The sequence below is a fragment of the Nannospalax galili genome, unplaced genomic scaffold, assembly GCF_000622305.1.
Source record: "Nannospalax galili isolate Female #2095 unplaced genomic scaffold, S.galili_v1.0 scaffold1104, whole genome shotgun sequence".
Taxonomy (NCBI): domain Eukaryota; kingdom Metazoa; phylum Chordata; class Mammalia; order Rodentia; family Spalacidae; genus Nannospalax; species Nannospalax galili.
In genome coordinates, this window is record NW_008350769.1 from 443306 (window position 1) to 461438 (window position 18133).

Below are 18133 nucleotides of genomic sequence, written 5' to 3' on the forward strand. Positions count from 1 at the left end.
GATTATAAGCATCAGAACTTGGCAGTCCAAGCCCAGAGCTTGAGGCTGTAGGGAAGGGAAATACTGCTTTAATTCTGGCTTGGCTACAACAACAAAAAATAACCCAGAAGCAGTCAGAACTATTTAGACCATTCACACATCATGCACTAGACGAAGGATGCTCTGAGCCTTGGGAATTTTATGTCTTTGTAAAAATAAGGTAGAAGAAGGCTTGACTTTGTGGCCTTCACCTATAATTCTAGCATTCAAGAGGTTATATAGGGGCATTTAGGTCAGCCTGGACTACATAGCAAGATGTTGTCTCAAAAGAGAAACCAAAGCAAAATCAAACCAAAGCAAAACCATCAAATAAAAATGAGGATGAGGGGCTGGGGATGTAGCTTAGACAGTAGAGTGCTGGCCTAGCATTCATGAGGCCCTGGTTCGATCCCTAGCACCACATAAAATGGGTGTGGTAGAGGACCAGAAATTCAAGTTCATTCTTGGCTACAAAGGGAGTTCAGGCTGGCTTGAAGTTCATAAATAAGGAGGAGAAAATAGAGTTGTCTCTATCTGCCAACCTACCCAGTAGGCACCCACATGGACCTGGTGTTTACCCTAGCTTTCAGTGACAAGAGAATACTTGGGCAGGGTGTCCCAAGGACTAGGGTCCCAAAGGGAAGGCGGCACTCAGAATATACTTGGCAAGTACTGAACACTCACCAAATGCCAAATTGTGATTAACATTCCCAGCCCATATTAAGGAGGTCAGCATCTCTGATTCTCTGTCTCAAGCAAGGAGCTCTCCATCAGACAGACAGATGGTAAAGGTAGACTCAGGGAGCAAAAGAAGTGACATAGGCCTGGGTGGTGAGCATCACTAGTATTGAACACCCTCCAATCATAAGAAGAAACTGCAAGAGAACAGGAGCAAATCATGAGCTGCAGTCCCAGGACTCAGTATTTAAAATGCTTATAAGCCTGGTGCAATGGCCCACATACTCAGGTGAGGCAGGAGGATCATGTGGGCCCAGGAGTGCTTGTGTAACAAACATACTGAGACCTTTTCTCTTAAACAAACATAACAGCTGGCAGAAGCTGGTTTGAGAAGGTAAAGCATAGCTGGCCAGGTCAGGATAGTTGGCCAAGGCCACCTGCCCCTCTACCTCACATGCCTCAGACAGTGGCATCTGTACAGGGACTTTCCAGCTAAAAATGGTTTGAAAGACTTGGAATCAATTCCAAGGCTGATTTGTCTCTAAGTCAGGACAGGCAGATCTCAGGTCACAGGGAGGCCAATTCCAGCCTCACACATGCCAAAAGGAAAGAGCTCCCAGGATCTGGGCTGCATCCTAAATAGGAAAAAGGCCTTGGGCCTGACCTGAGGCTCTGTTTTGGAACAGTCACTGCCTGCATGAGCACCATACATCATTCCCAAAGCAATGTTTTCTAACAGGACAACCTACTCTCAGCTGATGTGCTCCAGCTGCCAAAAGCCTTTATTTATATCTGTCAGATTCATGGAGAGATACGAGAGACGTAGGGACACAGACAATCTTCAACGTGGTGTTGCCAGGGCCTCAGTGGCACCTCCTCTCCCCCCCTCCCCTGGCCTTCCTACCATGGAGACAAAGCTCCAGGGCTGGGTGGGGTTTTATCTCTCTCTGTCTTGAATTCATTTCTGGATATTTTCTCCATTCCTTTTTCCTTCTCATGAAAAAAAAAAAGCAAAAAGAAAAAGGAAAATGTAGCCACTGACAACTGCACATATTTATGGGGTATAGTATCTTTTCATATATGTAAACAATGGGTAATAATCAAATCAAAGAATCGGTATTTCTATCTCCTCAAATATGTACCCTGTGTATTGGGACTCTTTGGACCCTTCAAGTTATTTTGCATAGGAGGTAATATGTGTAGACTATAGTTACCTTACAGTGCTGTAGAACACCTGGCCAATCCCTCGGGTCTCAAGGTCTTTGGGTACTGGAGACCTGGCCTCCCTCCCTCACCTCTCTACCCTTCTGTCCTCAAATGACTATTCTATTCTCTCTTTGGATGAGGCCAACCTTTTTAGCTGGGGAAGCCTGAGTGAAACCTGAAATCTGACGAGGGCTAGAGACAAGGCAGAGGGAATGGAGGCAGATCTTTCCTGGTATCCCCCACTTACAGTAACCTGCCTGCAGGATCCATTCATCCAACTAACAACTCCATCTATCTTCACTGACCCCTGCTTTCAACCTGGCACTGTACCAGGTGCTCAACAACCAGTGATCTGACCAGACCTTTGTATCAGGAGAGTCTGCTTTCTGATGGAACACAGTACCACCTAGCTGTCAGGAGAGACCTGTGACCCAGGATGGGTGGATGGCGTCAGCTAGGGCCATGTTAAGAAATAGCTCCGTGCTTTGGAAAGATTGGCCCATTTGAGATGCACTGGGCTGCTATTTTGCCTTTCAGAGATTCTCCCTTAAGGCTGTGCTTTCTTGTTTTCTTTGCTTTATTTGGTGCTTCAGATTGAACTCAGAGTCTGGTTAATATAAAGTACTCCTCTCTTGCTGAGCCACATCTCCAGCACCTTCAGTTTCTGTTACCAAAAGTTGCTGAAAACCCTGGCTATGACTGTTCTTCCAGAAACACTAACTAGTTGTTTCTGTACCGATCCACATGAAAGTCTGAACTATGAGTTCTCTGAGGAAATGTTTAGGATGAAACCTGGGAAAAGAATTACCCAACTGACAGCATAATCCAAACTCCTACATCCACTGGTCAAAGTGACAAAACCACCCTGAGAAATTGGGGCACCTGTTCTCACCCACAGCCCCCATCCCTACAAGGCCATAGTGGGGATCTACCCCTCAGTTCTGCTTCTCCTGGCTTTCCCACATACTGGGATTCAGGGATCAAGTCATTTGAAGCATGGGTGTTCTAGAATAGAAGCATGGTTTGGTCCTGCTGAGAATGAAGCCTAATTCCCAGACTCCATTTCCTTTGGAATATAAACCTACAGACAGAGTCATGTGCTTTTGGTCCCAGCTTCTTGGAGGTTGGGTAGGAGGATCCCTTGAACCCAGGAGTTTGTGACAGCCATATAGGGGGGTCTCTGTATCCGAAAGAAAAACAGAACAAAACAAAAACAACAAAACAAAAGCCCCCCTGGCAAAACCAAAACTCATGAACAAAAAGTTGCATCTGGGCCCCAGTGACTTGAGTTGGGCTAGTCATCATACAGTGAAGAGTTCATCAGTTCAATCCCTTTCTTATTTTGGTCTAAAGTGCCCTATATAGGAGTTCTTGCTTAGCTCTTTGAAAACCAGAACACATAGCATCCAACTGAGGAACATTTTGATCCATAGTCCTGAAATGACAGATGGTCAATCCCTAAATCAAGACTTTGTCACCACTCAGGTGGACAACATGCCGTGGTGTTTGTGTGAGGCCTTCCTTAGCTAATTGTGGGGTATTGGCAGAGTGTTACTTTTCTCTGTTGCACCTGAGCTCATTCACCATGGCCAAAGCTACTTGAGGTCTAACTTCCACAGCTATTCTCTGATTCTAAGAGTACACCAGTACTTTGCAAGCACCAAAGCTGTGTGTAATAGAAATTTCCAAGGCACTGGCCCAGCAAAGTGCCATCTGTCTTTGCACATTTCCCCTCCAACGAGAGGCAGGGATCTGCTCAAAGTTTTCTCCAGATCACATAACATGAGGTGCTTCTTGTAAAGCAAGTGAAGAGATAAAAGTTTACTCAGCCCCCTCTAAGGCTCAGGGACTTTTACAGAAGAGGTTGGCAGAAAGAATGTTAGAGCCGGAGAAAGGGGTGGAGTGTTAATTGAAGTTTCCTCTAACCTCTACGCTGGCAAGCTATAGTCACACCTCCTCCCCATGCTCTTCAAGGAGTTGAGGTGGGAGAGTAAGTTACCACTCCCATCCAGTAAGTCACTCCCATCCTATAAGTCGACCTTAGCTGCATGTAGGGGAGGGGCTAAGGATATATAAGCCTAGAACACCTTGGGGCACCTCTCTCCCCATTTTGTGTGGGTTGTCATGAAGTGATAGGATCTATATTTGAGTGTGGACTTTCCAGTGCAGCCATAAATTCGGGGAGGGGCTCCCACTCTTCTGTAAATAACCCCCCACCCTATGTTCTCTTAGCAAGCCCAATAAAGGCATTAGGATTTTCCAAAAATGGAAAAAAAAAAAAAAGAAAGAAAAAAGAACAGAGCTAATGGAAGCCTTCATTATTCCACCAAAGCTGACCCCATGCTAGCAAATCCTTTAGTCTTTGGTTTCTTTTTTTTTTTTTCTTTTTTCTTTTTTGGCCTTTTTGAGACAGGGTCTCCCTGTAGCCCCAGCTGGCCTGGAACTCACTATGTAGAAGACCAGGCTGGCCTTGAATCCAGAGATCCACCTGTCTCTGCCTCCCGAGTGCTGAGATTAAAGGCATGCGCCAACATGCTCAAATATAATTTTTTTAAACGCATTTTTTAATGTACATATCCTCTTCTTTGCTAACAAAAATTATGGTCAGTACATCGTGTCATTCTGTGAAAGTATGTTTTTCATGTGTTATAATATCTTACAGATAAACCTCAACTGGACCCTTATTCATTAGCTATCAAAATGGCTACTTGTTTGAGGCTGGGGTGTGGTTGTGGCCAAAGCACCAGGATTTGATGGGGTTTTCTCTTAGATCTGATGAGAGCGGCACATTAGCTAAGATTCTCCCTTCCTTAGCTGATGCCCACCTTCATGAAATTCGAGATCTCAGAAAAAGTAACTGTGAAGCAGTGGGGCTCTGCTGTTGGGTGTGTGTCTCTCAAACCAGTTAAATATGAGACCCATGGAGATCTTTGTAATCCCTGGGATAGGGAGTGGAAAGCCAGATCAACAGGGCAGGCCAAGGCCATCCCTTCCCGTCTGCTTCTGCTGATGCTGCCTAATTATTCCTTCTCCTCCTCCTCCTTCTTTTTTTTTTGGTCTTTTTAAGACAGGGTCTCCCTGTAGTCCCACCTGGCCTGGAATTCACTATGTAGACCAGGCTGGCCTTGAACTCAGAGAGATCCACCTGGCTCTGTGCTGGGACAACAGGCGTGCACCACCACGCCCGGCATCACTGCCTAATTCTATAAGCAGGCCCATGTCTGCACTCTCAGAGGCCTCTCATACATCTCTATTACAGTCCTCTCCTGCTCTCAGGCTGGGGGGACCCCAAACCACAGGCCTTGCTAGAGTAGGGGGTTAGTTTAGCCACTTCTATGCTCCTGGTGTCTAGGAGAACATGAGATTAGATACTCAATGTTTCAACAGAAGAACAAGGAACAGGTTCTAATCCTATGCCTAAGCTAGAAGAGTGCTTCAGTGTCATTTTAACAATTGAGTTAAGTATATTGTGGGCTCAGCTTCCTCATCTTGCTATAGGAAATGGAGATGGTCTCTGGAGTAGCTCACACAGTGGTCTATGGGCCCTAGGAACCGATGGCAAACACTTTGCCCTGGAGAAGGGCTAGGCCACCAGACAGTAACAGTTCTAGAAAGCACTGGAGAAAGAGGAGATCTGATGGATACGGAGACCCTCAGGATGATGGTCCTTGAATGATGACATTTTAGAGTAGCTATTTCCCTTCATAGAGCAGTTTAGTTACAAGGAGCAGCTTGCATACTAGAAGACAGACCAATACTAACAGCAAGAAGGTGGTGGAAGGGCACAGAGACTCAGGACCAGTGGGAAAGGAAGTCTCTGCTGATGGGCTTTTCCCAAAATGTCCTATGCTTTTTTTGGTTCTGGGGCTGGAACCCAAGGCAATGAGCAGACAAGGTGAGGCTCTACCACTGAGTCACACCCCAACTAGTATACTTTTGGCACTTCCAGTCTGTGACCAAAGCCAGTAGCGTACATGAGGCCAGTTACATAGCCCCAGAGCAGACTTGGGTCTCTGATTCATGAAACTGATTTATGACACTTTGGGATGGATCAACGGGACAATCAAAGGTTCTCTGAAATCGGTTCTAATGCCTCTTTTTCCTTCTTTTTCCTTTTAAAGACAACAAAATCTTAAAAGTGCTCTCCTGTGTATATTTTTGGAAAGGAACTAAAATTGCCTCCAGAAATACCCATAACTACCACCTGATACTCATGAGTATCAGTTACACCTCTGTTTCCATCATTTAGAAGGTCACTGGGATTTGCCTGGAAAAGAATTGTTACTGTCTAGGGACAGAGAGGCTCCAGGCAATCAAACAAGACTCTAAAAACTCAGACTGAGGGATCAAGAATGCACTGATCCAGGCTGAGGAGAACCCTGTCCTGTGAACGCAGCTGAGGCATGAGGAGCTGGATACTGCAGTTCTGGCTCACTCTATCAGGTATCACTCTTGCACTGATTCCAAAGAGAAAACAAGGCCTTTGCACCCATAAATGGGCTATGCGGTAACTCTAGGGGGGATTGTATATCAAGGTAATACTCTGAATAATCCTAGCTCTGCTAGGATGGTGGTTACCGTAACTACCTTTTCTCAGTTTATGCATGGATAATCTAGCTTAATGTAAACCCACCCAGAGAACTGTTTATGTTTCTATTGCTACAGTGAAGAGCCCTCAGGGTGTCATAGAATCAGCTGGTGACGTCACATCCTATCCATGCAGAGTGAAGGAAAAGCAAGGACAAATTTAGCTGAACACTTGTCCATATTTAACAATGCTCCAGAAGAGGAGAGTCCTGGACTGACCTGTCTCTGTCTGCTGGTGAGGAGTATACCCTACTGGACCATCCTGCCTAATCCCACAGGGTGCCCAGACCTGAGAAGGAGCCCGTCAGTCAGCTAGTCGAACCAATCCTAATCCATTCTCCTACTCCAATTCTTCTGTCATTTTCTAGAATCTCTATGGTAACTGTATTTGATAGTCTTAAATGCTTTCAAACACATGACAAGATTTGTTTTAGCTTACTTGCTCTTTGATACAGGGTCTCCCTGTAGCCCCAGCTGGCCTGGAACTCACTATGTAGACCAGGTTGGTCTCGAACTCACAGAGATCCGCCTGCCTCTGCCTCCCAAGTGCTGGGACTAAAGGTGTGTGCCACCACACCCGGCAGCTTACTTGCTCTTTACAGTAGCCTTGTAAGGTAGAGTGGAGGACAGGTAGCTTTCCCCTACCCCTTTAAAAATTGTTTTAGATGGGGAAACAAGGCACGGGAAGGTTATGGTTGAAGATGGTGTGAATAACAGGTGGTAGCGAAGAAGCCTTGAAGAAGGCTCTGTCTTCAAGATCTACGCCTGTTCCACTTAGATCAGCGCAGCTCTCTGGGGTTGAGGTTACCACAGGGGATGAGCACATTCCGTGGATGTAGGGGCGATCCACTGGGGTTCAGAAAAGAACAGTCGTGGTTCTAGTCTGTTTCTAACTCTACCTTCTGAAGCATGCTGTCTATATGCTTAGCACACACATTATTGGGGCCCTTACGTGTGAGTAAGCATACACACATCAGGACGTATGCTCACAGTCTACAGAGGAGTGGGCAGGGAAACCCAGAGACCCCTGCTGTGGACTGCAGCATCATTTTATGTCCACCTTTCTCATTCTCACCTGCTCTTGTTCCTGACCTGCCACTCAATGGTTTGTCCTTATAAGTGGTTCTTCAACCTGACTTCTTTCTCAGGGGTCAACTGGCAAATACCTGAAGGCATTTTTTGGTAGTTAAAACTTAGGCAGGGGGATGCTACTGGTCTCTAATGGAGAGAAGCCAGAGATGCTGCCCCAAACCCTACAAGGCACAAGATGGTGCTCCAAAAAACTATCTAGTTCAAAATGTCTGTGGTGCTGAGCTTGAGGTACCCTGGCTTAGAAGATCTTTTAAATTACCTCTACTGGAAAACAAGCCCACCAAGTCATTTAGCTTTGAGTGCGCCTTGACTAGACAGTGCAGTGAGTTCAGGAATCCTCACCTACGGTGCTGACCTGAGACCTCTGACTAATGGAAAGCCTAGATACAAAAGGCCAGTGAACTAAGCCCTGCCATGCTCAGGAGACAGTCCTTGGCTTGTGTCCAGAGAGAAGCAACCAGAGATGTCAGAGACCAAGGTATGGGTCAGCTCTACTGTTGTTCATTGAGCATGTGACTAAGGTACTTACAAATGGTATTTGGGTCTCTCACTACCTGGAGCACCACCCCACCTACCAAGGGTGACTGTCCCATGCCCCACAGCACCATTTATATACCCCACACTCTGCCCAGTTCTGTCTTGTGAGGGAGGCTGAAAGATGCATCTGGTCAACTGCTCTCCTTTACCTGCTTTCTCTCAGGGGTGCTATGAGCCTGCTGACAGGGCATGGGGCTTTCAGGACACTGAGGAGGAAAAGGAGACTTGTGGATACACACGGGAAAATCACATCTTTCTTTTTGTATTCTTTTCCCATTTTCCAAAAACATTCCGCCTAGGAGCTTGAGCCTCCCTGTTGTGGCATGTCTTTCTAAGGTGAGGGCAAGCTCTGTCTGTACATGCTCAGGAGACATCCTGCAAGCATTTTTTGTTTGGCCAAATTTTATCCAACAGGGAAAATCCAAAGCTGCTCATCTGGGATAACACAGACATCCAGCCCAACATTTAGTAGTTGGTCACTTCAAGTGCACCAGGACCAAACTAGCTCAAGCTGAATTTCCAGAGAATAATTTCCAGGGGCAGAGGGTGTGGTTCAATGGTACAGTGTGTCCTTAGCATGCAGAAGGCCCAGGGTACAATGCCTAGCACCTAAATAAGAATTTCCGTATTTTTCTCTTCTAACAGGTGAAATGCTCAAACTGTCTGTATAAGAATTCGTTTTCCCCTGCACTCCAAAAACACACAGAGCAAGGGAGAGTCTTTTCTTATGTGGGCTGTGAATGGCACTTATAAGGCAGAGAATGAAAACGTCATCTCAAAGCTCAATGAGCAGTGGGGTTCTTTGAAAAAAGTATAATGGAGAGAGGGTGGCATGGCTCAGTGGTATAGCCCTTGCTAGCAAGGATCAAGTCCTAGGGTCCATTCCTAGCAGCATAACAAAATAAGAAGGTAGAGAACAAAAGTGATGCCAACAGAGCTGTAAGCTTGCTTTCAGGGAGGGTTTCCATTGGAGGGCAGAGGAGGGACTTTTTATACTTTTATGGCCTTAGGCCTGATGACAAGTCTTGACAAGACTCAAGAGGGTTGACATGGAATTTCATGTTAGTCACAGGTAACTCAAATTACACAGGTAACACTGGCATTAACTACCCCCTTCTTCAATCTCGTACATAGCTCCGTAATAAGTGATGAAATCCTTTGCTCTTTCCTAGTCCTGGGAATCACTGCCAAAGAAAAGTGGGACATGTATATTTCCTGGAATAATGAAATGCATCCTTGCTGACTTTAAAGAATATCCAGAAACAAAAACCCTAATATGGGACTGGGTATGCTGCACATGTCTTTAATCTCAGCACTCAGGAGGCAGAGGCAGGTGGATCTCTGGGAGATGGAGGCCAGCCTGGTCTACACAGTGAGTTCTGAGTTCCAAGCCTGGTGGGGTTACTAGGACACCCTGTCTCAAAAATTAATAAAACCTTAATATGGTGTTGAACCCACAGAACTGTCCCTTGTCCCAAGTGCTAGAGTGTGAGGTACCAGAAGGGACAGAGGGAAGCTGTGTAGCACAGTGGGCACACAGGCTCACCGTGACAGAATGTACTAGATTTGTGGATCTCTGGCTTTGCTTCTGTGTCTGGTTCTCTCACAGTTAACTGTATGGGTTAGTGAGCATACACAAAGCATTCAGACAGTGCCTGGTATACAGTAAGTGCTACTCATGGGTTCTGCTGTGGTTATTACCACTGTGAGCTTTCTTATTTTTCTTCTTACATTTATTTTTTTGAGATAGGGTCTTGCTATATGCAGTTGGTCTAGTACTGGGTATGTGGCCCAGGTTTGTCTCAAAATTATGGCAATCTTCCTATCTCAGTCTCCTGAGTGCTAGATTACAAATGTATGCCAGTGCACATGGCTTAGTGAGACTGGGGATTGGATCTAGGGCTTTGGGCAGGCTAGACTAGTGCTTTCCCCTAAGCTACACCTCCAGCCCTCCTACTTTGTTTTTTTGTGAGTTAGCTGACAGGTGCTAACTACAATGCTACATTGACCAGCATCAGACATAGGAGACAGCAGGGGTTAGTACACCTCCAGTTTTCCACTGTGCTTCTGAGGACAATCTTTTAGTAGGAAAGAGGCTGCAAATACAGCCAGCCCCTTGCCAGAAGGGTCAGGGCCCAAAGAGTACTTAAGGTTTCTGGCAATGCAGCAAACCAGACTTTGGCCTCTTGTAGCCCATCAGTGAGTCCCCTCACCCCACAGCAGTATAGCTGCTGCTCCTCGGAGATTCTAGACTTATGCCAGGACTGCCCGAGCCAGCACTAGGACTTCCTTCCTCCCAGCACCAATGGGCCCCAGCCAGTGCCAACCAACTCCCTAGGAAGATGAGCCAGAGAGGAGGAGAGTAGCTCACAGGTTACTCATTCTTAACAGACTAAATGCCAGGGGAGAATATTTGCTTTTTAAACAGAATCTGCCAACCTGGTCTCCAAGTGGTGAAACAGTGGGAGAGAAACCACATAGCGGGTCTCTCTAACCTGCCTTTCTAGATCCTGACATAGTTCTAGAAAAGAGGGAAACAAGAATAAACAAGCTGCTATAACCCCTTTTCAAGTGATGCCAGCGACTCCTTTGTGTCTTAGAGACAAACTCTTTTCTCTAAGGTTCCAATTAATCCTAATCACATCACATATCTCATTTTTTCAAGTTTGAATCTGAGCAGATATTAGATGCCAAGATGATTTCTCTCTCTAGAATTTTGTCAGAATACCTCTTTACCCTTGAAACAACATGAAAACACACTTTTAGGCCTTTGCCAGTAAATGGCCAGGATTTTGCCATGTGTTTGCTGACGAAGACTAAGGCCTACTAAAGCTGTGAGTTCCAACATTGGTCTTTTGTTGTTATTTTTATATTGAGAAGTCCCTGTCACTAGGTTCACCTTCCTCTGGGAACTGGCCCTGGATGAGATATATAAACACGGAGACAGTCAAACCCAGCAGCCAGTCAGCCTTGGAATCTCAGGAAGGTATGCGGCACTGGGCATGAAGGTCTTTAGCTCTGATGACAGGGACAACTTAATGTAAAATAATTCCTAAGGCCCAACAACCACAGGTGAGGATCTAAAAGGAATCAGACTACATTTCTTATGCAATAATTGTGACAAAGTGGGAATAATCTCAGTATCTTACAGAATCACAGAAGGCAGGCAATCACCCATGTGGGACAGTTTAACACAATTAGGACATAATCACAAAGAACTAAGTACAGAAAAAAGTTAAAGAAACCATAAGAGGCCAATAGGAATCCTGACTCCATTTATAAGGACCCTACCGGCCCCAAACAGTTTGTAAACAGGGGCAGAGCGGGGGCCCCGTATTCCTTTCTACTAAAGCTTCCCTAAGCCTCTTCTACCATCCACAAGAAGTCTCTGGGAGGTGCAAACCTTCTTCGCTGTTAGAGAACATTCTGCTTATACTTTCAGCACACCTTGTTGGGAAGAAAGGGTTATCAAAGACAAGACCGAGTTTAACCAGTTTGACTTAGGTTTTGATATTGATAGCAACTCAACCTTTGTCCACTGTTCTTGAAAAAGTACTTCAGACACATTCAGGGAAGGTTTCACCGGTACAAAGTTGAGAAAAAGTTGGCCTACAGGAAGTAAAAGGGAGGTGGTGTGCACGTGGCTGGTAAAACCCGGAAGTAATTCTAGGGTGTTGGGGCCCCGCCTCTCTTCCTCAAGTATGTGAAAGCTGCTTTTGCACAAACCTACACTCTCCAGAACTATGTTGCAAGGACACTTGCAGAGAACACCTTGGGTGGGGATAGGTACAACCAGCAGGCTCATAAGCCCGCCTCCCCCCCATTCATTATGACTAATTTCCTTGTTGGCATTTGCTAGATGGTTGGCTGCATGTGAGCTGTGAGGTAAGGCCATGCTTGGCACCTTGATAGTTCTGGAGCTTTTTGGAAGGGGCTGGAATTCAGGGAGGAGTCTTCCTTAAACCTCTGCCTGCTTGGAGGTATACCAGAGCCCCACTGGGCATTTTCCTTCTTGCATGTCTGGAGGGACACTTGTGGGGCTCAGGTTCTACATGGCACCACCCTGCTCCACGTTTCAGTGTGAAAATAAAGAGTAGCCTGTTTTTGCAGCCTGTTCTCCTTCCAAGCCTGTGCACTGGCCTCCCTGACAGGGGAGATGCCTTAATTAGAGAAACTGCCAGAGAACGGTTAAGAGTGAGAAGAGATAACAAAAAGTTTCAGAAAGAAACTGAGTTCCCTGGGCACTTTCCAGGGTCTTTGCAACAGGTGGCACAGAATTACACCAGCTGTTAGGCACATCAGCACTGCGTCCTAATGACGATGGCTCTATTCTTATGACTGGAGATGGGACAGGGAGGGCAGCCAAGGGTCAGTTTGAAGACCATACAAATGTATGTCTTCTTTCTCATCACTGGCTCTTGGTTGTTCACTGCACCTGCCATATCCCCATCCCTTTCTTCCTTTCCCTGGCCCTGGCATCCTATTTCAGAGAAAGAGGAGCATGTTATCTTTATCTAGAGTGCCAGGGAGGGCCCATGTCTTTGCTGTTCTATTCCATGGAGAAATTCCTCAATTTCTCAGAGTGCTGCTGCTGTTTGGAGAGACGCCAGCAAGAAATACCCACACTTCCCAGGTTCCAACAGGGCAAACTCGATATAGAATACTTCACCCACCACAGTGCCCGCTTTTGGCCCTAGTTAGCCTGTGTACCCATGGCGGGCATGCTGTTATGACAGAAGTGCTACTGTGGCTAGGTTAGCAGCAGCATGTGTGGGGACAGGATGAGCTAAGCTCTCCAGGCTTGAGGGCGGCCCAATGAAAGTACACCAGGTAACTCAGGAGGCAGGTCCCTGCAAAGACAGCAAAGAGTATGAATCCCCAGTGTGATCAGGAGCCATCACTGTGCTTGAGGGTACCCCATCAGGAGCACCAAGAGAGAGGGAGACCCTAACTGGCCCCAGTGCTCCTGAGGAACCTGTTACAGTCAGAAACGTGGGAGGAAGGCACCTGGCTCTATGTCCCCTTGGCAGAGTTGGCTCTGTGTGGAAAAGCTATCCCTCCATCTTCCTAGCCTGAGGTCCATGTACATAGGTGATATCTTTTTCATTGATTTTTATTTACAGCTGCTGCAAAGCAAAACCCCCTACACCATGACACGGGCTGCACAAGGTCCTTATACTAACAGGACTCTACATATATGAGGTATGATGACCTAGTCCCCACGGCCACCTGTGCTATCCTGATCCACAGCAGAAGTGAGGGCCCTGAGGAACAGTGGCTTCTGAGCCCACGCCCCAGACTGCCTGAGCTTGCCCTCTGCCACCCTCCAATCAAGAAAAAGGGAAAGAAAAGAAAAACTCAGAAACCTGAAGATTGTTTGGAATTTATTCTCTTAAATAAGAAAGTAACATTTGTTAAAATTAAAAAAAAAAAGGAAAAGAAACTTAAAGCACAACACCTTGGTTTCACAGTAACAGCAAAAACAAAGTTACACAATTAAATAAAAAACTCACAAAGCAACACACCAAACAACTCACAATAGCACAGATTAAAACAAGGGCAAAAACAAAAGCTTTCGGGAAGGTCAGAGTGGACAGGCATTGTGTTCCCTGGCACAGCTAATCCGCCCTCATTCTGGCTTCTTTGTACCATAGCTTTGGCATCGTTTGCTGCCCCTCTCCTGCCTCACCCAGAGGGAATGGCTGGGTGGTTAAAGGTGAACCCCTTTACTTCACTGACCAGTCTTTACTAGCATGGTGAGGCCCCTTTTGGGGGGGCCTAAGAATGTCCCACTGTTCTGCAGGAAGTAGTCAGGCACAGTAAACACCGAAAGACAGTGGAGAGCTAAGATAGTTAACCCAGTGGAGTCAATACACAGCCTGTAAGTTGACTGGAGGGAGGGTGGGTGTCTGCGTCTCTGTGGTCCCCCACAAGCAAGACTTTTCTGAGTAGGAAAATCAATGACCTGAGCTTGGGAAAATGTACTTCCTATCTTCCCAGAGATCCAGCCCTATGTCTATGCCTGCACAAAAGGCTGTGTCTCAGCTGTTGGGCTCCCCCGGGTTCCTGCCTAGGACAGGGACAGCTTCCAGAGAAAGCTCCTGTGGCCTCCAGACCAACAAGAAGCTTTAAAAACAGTCTTACTGTTATCGTTTAGGGCACAGTATATAAAGAGTACCTATCCATACATGTGAGCTTAAATCTGTACACACATACATGTATGAAAAGTGTGCATATACAAATGTTCACACTACCATCAACTCAGCTATGGCTCTAGTGGTATGGTTTGGGAGGCAGGCTGCATAGCAGCTGTAAGGCAGCACTCCCTTTGTTCGGTTTTGTAGTAGGGCCTATAAAGGAAGAGGCCCTAGGAAGCAGTGAGTGGATCCCTGACCTCCCCGTCAAGCAGGGGCCCGGGGAAGAATGCCGTTCTTTGTACCGTGTGGCTATTCTGGTTAGGGTGGGCAATGCCTGTGTTCCCTAACAGCCATCGGGATCCAAACTGTGGAAGCCAATGGATACCATGTAAGGAGTGTCTGGGGACAAGGAGCAGGCAAGTGCCACTTGTAACTACAGTATCTCCAGGACAACATGATAATGGCGGAGCATGCGCCTCCTGCCTGCTCTCTGCTGTCTGTGCTGCAAATGTTCTGGATGCTGAACCCTGGGAGAAGAGCTCTTTTGTTCCCTTCTGATGGACACCCACATCCCCTGTACCACACTTTTGGTTGTCTACAACAGGATTCCTCTAGACAAAAAAAGAATACAAACCATTTGCAACCAAGAGCTTCATTGAATTTAAGGGAACAACAATTTCATTTGGGGTTTTTCTTTGCTTGTTTTCCAGACTTTTTCCTAAACCCTAGATAGGTACCATGAGGCCAGGGTAAGGAAATCTGTGCCAGGCCCACCAATCTGTAGCAGTGAGAAGAGGAGGCTTAGAAACAAAGCATTTACAGGTTTGAGAACAGAAAGGAGGATTTCTATATTAAGAGCACATTACAAACAGAAATACCGTAAACGATGTCCCAAACAGTAGATCAAGCAGCAGCTACAGACAAGGTTACCAGAGAAAGACAATGCATTAATCCAGGCCTACATGGGGTTATTTTAACTAGTGGGTCAGGCTGTTATTTTGTTTGTTTGGGCAATAGCAGTTATTCTGGTTTAAGAGGAAAGAACAGGGAGGAAGAGTGAAGAGTTACAGAACCAGGGAGCACAGGGCCCACTGGCTACAGCCACGCTCTTCTGGCTCCTCCACAATGGGTTCCAGGGAATGCACTCAGTCACACATGACAGAACTGGGATCAGGTTAATAACCCTTCCTGTGACACACATTCTGCAAGCCTGAAGCACTGAGCCTTTTATGGAACTTTTCTGGGAGAAGTTCTAGTTAAGCTATCAAAGCTCTGGTTTGGGATTTAAAGAAGGCATTTCTATCAAAGAAGAAAAAGAAAACTATTTTATGGCATCTACATAACGTCACTCATAATTCTGCTCCTTTTTTTTTTCAGCAGCTAGGACCAAAAGTTAGCTCATGGGAAAGTGCAAGGGCTTTGAGCATGTGCAGGACACAGAGCTGTGACCCCTAAAAATGTTGATTTGACAGAGGTGGGCAAATGTGAACTCCAGGCCTGAGATCTCTGTCCCGCCCAGCTCCCTCACTGCCTAGAGGGTGCTTTAGGCTAGGGGACAGTGGCTGCCTACCTCAACTTGGAGATTCAAGCTTGGATTACTCTGGGATACCAAGTCTTGATTTTCTTGTGTTCTGCAATTTCTGTTCTAGCTCAAGTCATTTCATGGTTGTTTTGATTCTTTACCCACACTGGCAAGTCTCATGTTCTCTCTTGTAGAATATTCTTCTCCTTATCCATGGAATCCTCAATTCTTTAGAATGCCTGAAACTCTGAAATCTATTATACTTTCAATTAGACAGGCAGAGAGGCAAACTGAACAGGCCAAGAGAGTAAGCAGAATCACTGATGTTTCTTTTTAAAAGAATGTTCTGCACCTTTACCAATAAGGCCAGTGTAACTTCTTTGGTAAACCCACTACGTGGGGCTGTCACCTGATCACATGCACATTACAGCATAAGGCCAAAGTTGTGTCTGGGGCCAGAGTACTTTTCTCTGCCAGCACAGCCCGTACTCTGAAAGTGTCAACTGTGGAGTGTTGTACCTCCTACGAAAGCTTACCAAGGGCTGGGAGATTTCATAGGGCTTAAAGTCACTCATTAAGCATGGTTTATAAGCTGCGTGTCCCATCAGCAGGGCACCTAAAAAGGCTTCCTCAGAGCTTAAGAAGGGGACACAGAAGCAGCAGCCAAGTTCACCTGGCCTGGCTGCGGCCTCTGTGCCTTCAAGACTAAAGTCCTCCCCGCTCCCCACGCCCCAGGGCTCGTGCCCAGCCCCAGGCACATTCTCCCTCCTTTGGCACAAGTACAAGGGCTATCTATATGAGCTCCTTACATCATGAAAAAAAGCATTTGAAAGCTAGGAGAATATTCTTCCCTTCTCCATCACAGAAAGGCTAAATCCTTAGTTTTGATTTGAGTTTGTACCTGGCTTTTTCAGATGTGTTTGCTGTGAATAGGAGGAAATATGTGGCAGAAACAGAACCCTGTAGCTTCATAGATGCACAGTGATCCATGAGAGATTTCTGGGGCCCTTAGAGGGGTCTCAAGACCTCTCAGCAGTATACAGAACTGTGGACACATCTTAGGTTGGTTTTATGAAGGTAGAGAGAGGGCAATTTTTTAAGGAAAAAAACAACTCTCTACAGGCCTCATTCCCCGGATCCCTCTCCGCCCTGCGATGAGCAGAGCAGGCATGTTTTTCGAGGTAGGATGATACCACTAAGTTTCTGACACAGGAAGTGGTCATGACAGTGGGACAAGTAGGTCTTAACCCACACTGGAAACTCAAATGCTCTAAAGTGGTTAGGATACGATGTACCCATTAAGGGTTACAGTCACATGGAGAGCACTCTCAGCTTATCTGGACAATAGCTGGGAAATGGGATGCAAAAGAATTTCAAGTTGCAGTGAACACAAAATCAGAATGTGGGCCACAGTTACACACAGAGGCCTGTGACTGGGCTTTTCCCTGGGTCAGTGATATAGCAGCCTCTTTCGGGTTTCTGTTTACCTATAGGGTCTGGACCAAGCACCTTGGTGTGTCTGAGGGATGTGAGGTAACCCCACTTACCAGACAGCACCGTTACTGGCTCACGGCCTGCCAGTGAAACTCTCCTCCAATCTGTACCAGCACCTCCGACAGACCATAGAGGAAGGGGACTCCGAACGCAAGCAGCTGACACATGAAAAAGGAGTCCAAGGGGTTTTGGACCACTTGATGCCCGATTGAAGAAATGTTGCTTTGGAGGTGCTGGCTCATCCCTTTGGCCTTGTCACAGAGGCCAAGAGAGTGACGCACCACCCAGCCAAACAAGGAAGTGAGGCTACCTGGAGTTCTCTCTGCTGAGCTGGCGGCAGCACTGGCCAGTCCATTTGTGTCCACAGTGGGGCCATCCTGCAGGGGTCCTTTGGCCTCCTAGAAGAGTCCACAAGAAAAAGAATAATGACTATGACTGGAGCCCTCGGAACTAAGGAGGCAATGATCCCGAGACTAGTCTGTCAGTCAGCACTGATCTATCTTCTTCAGAGAGGAAGCCTTTCTTTAAAGAAACAGGGACAGATTTCACATGGAAATCTCTAGGTATCAACATCTAGACCCACTTCATCCTAGTTCCAGGATCCCCTCAGATATCAAGATCTGTGATGCCCTTATATAAAATGGTGTTTACAAGCATTGTGGTGCACGCCTTTAATCCCAGCACTTGGGAGGCAGAGGTAGGTGGATCTCTGTGAGTTCAAGGCCAGCCTGGTCTTGGTCTATATAGTGAGTTCCAGGACAGCTGGGGTTACAGGGAGACCCTGTCTCAAAAAGACCAAAAAAAAAAAAAGGGGTTTTTTTTGTTTTACAATTAAACTTAAGCAATTCTTTACAAATTTTAA

General features: G+C 46.3%; 1 protein-coding gene across 3 annotated transcripts in view; it reads right to left on the minus strand.

The window, feature by feature from the left end:
* The window catches only part of Mical3 (microtubule associated monooxygenase, calponin and LIM domain containing 3), a 203394-nt gene that overhangs the window by 56917 nt on the left and 128344 nt on the right, over window positions 1-18133 (minus strand). For all 3 annotated transcript variants that reach the window (XM_008847918.3, XM_008847917.3, XM_029570834.1), the window contains one exon: window positions 17582-17669. In XM_008847918.3, the coding sequence (XP_008846140.1) occupies window positions 17582-17669 (88 nt within the window). The remainder of the gene's footprint in view (window positions 1-17581; window positions 17670-18133) is intronic.